Consider the following 6,718-nt stretch of genomic DNA (forward strand, 5'->3'; position numbering starts at 1 on the left):
TTTCTATCTTCTTTAAAAAAAAAAATGAACTAACGAAATACCTTTATGTAATAGAATAAGGGCGTGTATAATGGTGTAATGTCCGTTCTCTTTATTATATTATAGAGATTAATGAAAACTTTGCAGCGGAAGCGAGAATTTCATTTAAATTAGAAAAGTTGTCTTCAGTATAAGTTCTTATCAGGAAGGTAGACACTTTAATTAGGATGATGTTTATGAGCCAAAAATACGGAGGCTTTTGTATTACAAAAGAAAAAGCAACTGTGGGACAGAATTACATTTAAAACTAAAAAAACCACAGTGTTGCATTTATTTAAGTTGTACTGCAGTAATAACCAGAGGTATTTATTTACAGAGAGACTGTAGAGTTCACAAGGGCATTAGACCTGATTCATTAAAACTTCAAATTAAATGAGTCTGTGTGATTTTCGAACAATCCACTTGCATGCGTTTAATACATCTCTGTCCTCCTTAAACTTCACCTGAGTTTAAGAGTGTGCTCAGAGTAATAAAAGTAGTAAGTACAAATCTGACAATACCTTAAAGCGTGAATTTGGGGTAATAAAGGGGTCAGTTCTTTTATGTTGTTCTGAAGTTTTGACTTCCTGAAATTCACTCTGACCCTCTGTCTGGCATGTTGCAATAGAAAGTGAAGTACTTCCCAGATCAGGTTGCATGGGGTGAGGTCATTATCCACTTTCTCCAGGAATGATGCTGCTAGCGTGTCCTCTTGTGCTTCATAAACTGCTAAAGCCAGTTGCTGCAGACTCTCTTTAGATAATCTATATCATATTAAAACACACACAATTTTTTTCTTAACCGGGGGGGTGGGCTATTATATATACTGTACAATAAGGTATGGATACACAACAGGTTGCCATGTAAAGCTCTTGTATATCATTAACTACAGATACATAATGCTTCAGACATTTGCAATAACATTTATGTATCAGACTTACTTGATAGTCACATGTTTCTGCTGACAAAGAAGAACCACGAGTGAATGTCCTTCTATTGTGCAGGCAATGAGGTCCAAACAGCTCACCGTCCAGTGCCTCAGAATGCAGGCCAGGTTACTCACTAGCATAGACACTCTTCTGGGTTTCCTTTCAACAGATGATAAATGAAGTGTGATTTCTTCAACAGTGACTGGGTTCTCCTGTCTCCTTGACATTAGCAGTCTTGTCACTTTTCTAATCAGCATTTCATTCATCCTAAAATGATAACAATGTATTTATTTGCTTCACCTGGGTATTAAACAAGACCACACGTAATACTTAAACAAAAAAACAAAAACTGGTGGTCAAATTGCAACGTACCACACAAACTGGTTTAATTGAGGTTTAAACGTCAAAACGAGTCTTAAAAAAGACTGCTCTATGAGCTCAACTGCAACGTGCCAATGTGGACCACAAGGTGTCAAAAGGCTTTTTCAACTTCTACTTATCAGCAGTGGCTTCATTTAACTGTAGGTTTTTTACCTTTGAAGCGACAGCATTTCCATCAGAAAGATACTTACAAATACCGGATTCTGCCGAGTCAACAATCAAGGGGCTAAAGTTGTCGTTAAGGGAAAAGTGGAGATTGGCGTTGACTCAGGCACGGGCAAAATTACAGGCATTATTGCAGAGCGAGTATTTTTAACATTAGGTAGATCAATTATGTTTACAATTAGACTTGCTTAAAATTCAAAGGTAGAGCCCAGCACACAGTCACGATAAAGAATCAAGAAGTGCAGTCAACATACTCAATGACTGGTGAAATGCAATTCAAAGCTGTCCACTGTTTTGTCATTTCAAATCTTTTCACAAAACAAACATTAAACTTTAAAGCTGCAATGTCAGGTACAAAAACACTTTTGTAGGTGAAAAACGCTGAAATAAAAGTTGCTACTAAAAAAATATAAACACATGAAATTTGTGGTCCACTAAAATAAATGGCTTTACATAACCTCTACAAGTAAGAAATTGGAGTGTCCAGTGTGAAAACAAAACACAAAATAAATTAATGCAGCATTACAGCATTAAAATGTTCAATATAAAAAAATGCCTGCGTTACAAGCTCACATAATTAGTTGAATGTAGTCCACCTATATAGCATTTACGTTTTTAATATAAAAAAAATGCCTGAGTTACACAGCTTTGAAAGATGTATATATATACTTCATTTATATAGAGAGAGAGAGAGAGAGAGAGAGAGACAGAGAGAGACACACACACACACACACACACACACAGTGGCTCTCAAAAGTATTCACCCCCCCTTGAACTTTTCCACATTTTATTGTGTTACAACATGGAATCAAAATGGATTTAATTAGAAGTTTTTGCCACTGATCAACACAAAAAAAGTCCATAATGTCGAAGTGAAAAATAAAATCTACAAATTGTTCTAAATTAATTACAAATATAAAACAGAAAATAATCGATTGCATAAGTATTCACCCCCTTTGCTATGACACACCTAAATAAGCTCTGGTGCAACCAATCGTCTTTAGAAGTCACATAAATAGTTGAATGGAGTCCACCTGTGAGTCCAATGTAAGAACATTTCCAAGGTATTAAATATCCCCCGGAGCACAACAAATTCCATTATTAAGAAATGGAGAGAATATGGCACAACTGTAAATCTGTCTGTCTAGGCAATCCTCAAAAACTGAGTATCCGGGCAAGAAGGGCACTAGTCAGGGAGGCCACTAAGAGGCCAATGGCAACTCTAAAGGAGTTACAGTCTTCCATGGCTGAGCTGGGAGACACTGTGCATACGGCAACAACAGCCCGGGTGCTTCACAAAACTGGCCTTTATGGGAGAGTGGCAAAAAGAAAGCCATTGTTGAAAAAACCCACATCAAATCTCGGCTAATTGTGGAAACGAACAGCGTGTGTGTTTACCAGCTGCAAGCTCATAATCAGCAGGTGGGCATGGTGCAGCAGAGCACCAGGAATAAAAGGGAGATGATTATACAGAGCGGGGCTGCTGTAAGCCATAGGGGTCAGAGCGCTGCTGCTGCGAAGCATCGGTCCGTCTGTGCTTGTGAACGACTGGGTTTGTTAGCGGAGCCACTTTCACGGCACCTTTATTTTGATATTTTTTTGTAGTGTTTATTTTGCTTTTTGTATGCTGGGAAGTATATCCCACGTGAGTTACCATTATTGGGAGCGTCATGTATGGTGCTGATGGACATTTTACTGTGTGAAGTCCTGCTTTTCATTATCTGATTGCTGTAGATTTTATGAAAAGATAGGTACCACCTGCAGCCTACAAGAACACCCTCAATACAATGACAGATGAAATCCTTCCTAATGGAGACAAATAGAAAAACAAATCTAACCCTACTGTAACTGGTCCAGGTGTGTCCAAGATTTTGTGAGAAGATGAATCCCTTTCAAAGATATGTTTGATGGAGTCAGGGACAGTTTCAAATTCGGACCAGAGAAACGTAAAACTTTCCCGATAGATCTGCAGGTGCTGGTGGTTAGTAGAGAAGGTAAAGTCAAAGCTGGGTCCAGTTTTTGCATGAAAAGGCAGGACTGTTTTTTGGCCTCAACCCTGTCATACGTGGACAATGTTTTACATATATTCAGGAAAGCTTGATCATCGCAGCTGAAAGAAAACAGCAAACAAAATGTTACAGATGAATTTGATTTCAGTGATTATTACAGTTTAGACAAGATGTGCAGTCATGCCGTCTGTCTGTCTGTCTCTTTACCTCAGCTCTCAATGATCACATGTAGTTGTGTGTTATTAAAAATCCTTCAGAATCTGAGACTAAACAGTTTGGCATTAAAGCAGAGTGGAATGGACAGTACAGTGCAAGTTTTCAGTTTATATACACTTACCTCAGCTCTGAGATATACTGAAGACACTCAAGGAAACTTCTTAATTCACTCTCTTCAGTTGTCCAGTTCCTCAGCTCTACTGGTCTCTTCACTTTATAGAATGTAAATATTTCAAGAAAGAGGGAGGCCTTTCTTTTGGTCAAGTCCATAATCCATGTTCTCTCAATGGACTGGTAAACTGGCAATAATGTTTGCAGGACTTTCTTTCCAGTTTTTGTTTCATATTCTTTCCCAAGAGAATATAAATCTAGCAGAAACTCAGTTTTAGCCTCATTCCAATAATCCAAGTCCTCTTCCTCTAAAATCAAATTGAAAGCTGACAGTAACGGTTCCAGAACTCTGTGTCCTGTTTGTTCTTCATATTCCGCTGCACGCTGCACCATATCCAATAGAAATGAAATGGCTTTCTGTTTGCACTCAGCAGACTGATTATTCCACCAGGTGAGTTCAGGGAACCTAAAAGAGGGCAAACATTCAGTCAGTTCTGTGCAGAGCTGTTTTCCCCTGCTTCAGTGCAGTAAACACACAGATACAATGAAGCCTGTACCTCAATGACAGCATTAGCACGAGAAGGTGAAAGCAGTGGTGATTCTAGCACACAGTACATAGGAGTAGGGTGGGGGAATAGAGTGTGCGTATCATCAATTCAGCAATTTTGAATCCCAGTAATCATATATATCAGTGGCTATTCACCCCCCCCCCCCCCCCCCCCCTTGGACTTTTCCACATTTTATTGTGTTATAACATGGAATCAAAATTGATTTAATTAGGAGTTTTTACCATTGATCAACACAAAAAAAGTCCATCATGTCAAAGTGAAAAATAAAATCTACAAATTGTTCTAAATTAATTACAAATACAAAACAGAAAATAACTGACTGCATAAGTATCCCCCCCCCCCTTTTGCTCTGGTGCAACCAGTTGTCTTTAGAAGTCACGTAATTAGTTGAATGGAGTCCACCTGTGTGCAATTAAGGTGTTTCACATGATTTCAGGTTAAATACACTCAGGAGATTGTGTAGCAATGTGGCAAAAGATTTGTGGTCTGACTAAACTAAAATGGAACTTTTTGGCCTAAATGCAAAGCGTTGTTTGGCGCAAACCCAACATAGTGCATCACCCAAAGAACACCATACCTACTGTGAAGCATGGTGGTGGCAGCAACATGTTATGGGGATGTTTCTCATCGGCAAAGAAAAGAAGTCCTTGAGGAAAACCTGCTGCCCTCTGTAAGAAAGCTGAAACTGGGACGGAAGTTCACCTTTCAGCATGACAATGACCCAAAGTACACAGCCAAAGCTACACTGGAGTGGCTAAGTAACAAAAAGGTAAATGTCCTTAACGAGCCACACAATTAGTTGAATGGCCTCTGTCTATGTGCAATATTAGTGGTTCTATGATTTTAGAATAAAAACACCTGTCTCAGAGGTTCCTTGGTCAGGTAATGAATTTCAAGCAAAGACTCAACCATGAAGACCAAGGAGGTTTAAAAGCACGTCAGGGATAAAGTCATTAAAAAGCACAGATCAGGAGAAGGGTACAAAAAAATACTTTAGTCTCTGAATATTCCTGTGAGAACAGTCTACTCAATCATCAAGAAATGGAAGGTGCATTGTACCACCCAGACACTGCCTAGATCAGCCTGTCCCTCCAAACTGAGCAGCCGGGCAAGAAGGAAACTGGTGCCACTGTGAGGCCTACAACAACTTTGAAAGAGCTACAGAGTTCAAGACCCTTAGAAGTCCTCAGTTTGAGCATTCAAGTTTTTAATAAAACCAAATGTTTTTTTTTTTTTGTTTTTTTTAACAAACATTATGAAACACTGTCTTAATAAAGATTGTAGTATCAGAATGTGTGAGGAAATTATTATTTATATATAAAAAAAGGAAAGTCATTCATAAAAGACGCCATAAGTCCAACATTAAAAATAAGTAAAAACCCACAATAAAACGGCCCCTACATGAACATTGGTTTGATCCACCATAGTCCAGTCTGCACTATTTATAACAGCTAACGTTAGCAGTGGTGTGACTGCAACAGAAGATGCTGGACAGTGTGGATACTACAAAAAATGTAAGGAATAAGGCATGACAGGGTGTGGAATATATTCTAATATCCACACGCCCCGGGTTTGTTATAAGTCACGAGGTGCAGCAGAGTGGCTTTAACTGCCCGGACGTTATTTGCATGGAATAACTGGTTACTATCAAACTGACTGCAATTTACAGCTTGGTAACATGGAGAACTACAGGACCAGTGCTAAGAAACAATTTTAAACAGCAGAAAACTTGATACCATCGTACCTGGACACATTTAAAAGGTATAGCAGGAAGTGTCGAGATGAATTTACAAATGTTCAGCATCAGATCACATAGCTGGGCAGGGGGTGGGTCCAGTGGGAGCAGGCAGGCAGACCGAAGAACGGACAGAGGGATCAAAGGCATTTTAACCCCAAAGTCTCTTTTAAGAGGGACCCAAATATTTTGTGAAAAGCTGAAAGTTTAAGAGATATTTTTTAAACTATTTATTTTCAAAATGGGATAGGGAAATTCCGTAGTTCAGGGAGAAGGAACAGAGCGATCAGAATGGCGAGTTTTGAATTTATTTTAATACTTACTTTTGCTTTTTTCACTACTTTAATTAATCATTGGCGTCCGATTCAGATTCATTTAATATCTCATGTACACTTCGGTTTCCCAAAAGTTCAACATTTACATAAATCTCGTCGGTCATGTTTATTGCGATACATTCCAATATGTCTGCCGTTTTTGTTTTTAATTTCTAGTGTATGGATATCTGCCAGCGATTTGCCCATTTTTGAAAAAAAGTACCGACCCATGGTGATATGCTGTAATAGCAACACCCCCATGTGACCTGTT

The 6,718-nt window shown here is 38.7% G+C and overlaps 1 protein-coding gene across 1 annotated transcript; it reads right to left on the minus strand.

The window, feature by feature from the left end:
• Nucleotides 1–200: 200 nt before the first annotated feature.
• LOC121320230 lies at nt 201–4,293 on the minus strand. The gene is made up of 3 exons (XM_041258484.1): nt 3,840–4,293; nt 960–1,214; nt 201–782 (listed from the first exon to the last, which is right to left on the minus strand). The coding sequence occupies exons 1-3, from the start codon at nt 4,220–4,222 to the stop codon at nt 479–481; spliced, it is 942 nt and encodes a 313-aa protein (XP_041114418.1). The 5' UTR covers nt 4,223–4,293; the 3' UTR covers nt 201–478.
• Nucleotides 4,294–6,718: the final 2,425 nt, after the last annotated feature.

The sequence above is a fragment of the Polyodon spathula genome, chromosome 8 (assembly GCF_017654505.1).
Source record: "Polyodon spathula isolate WHYD16114869_AA chromosome 8, ASM1765450v1, whole genome shotgun sequence".
NCBI classification, from domain to species: Eukaryota; Metazoa; Chordata; class Actinopteri; order Acipenseriformes; family Polyodontidae; genus Polyodon; species Polyodon spathula.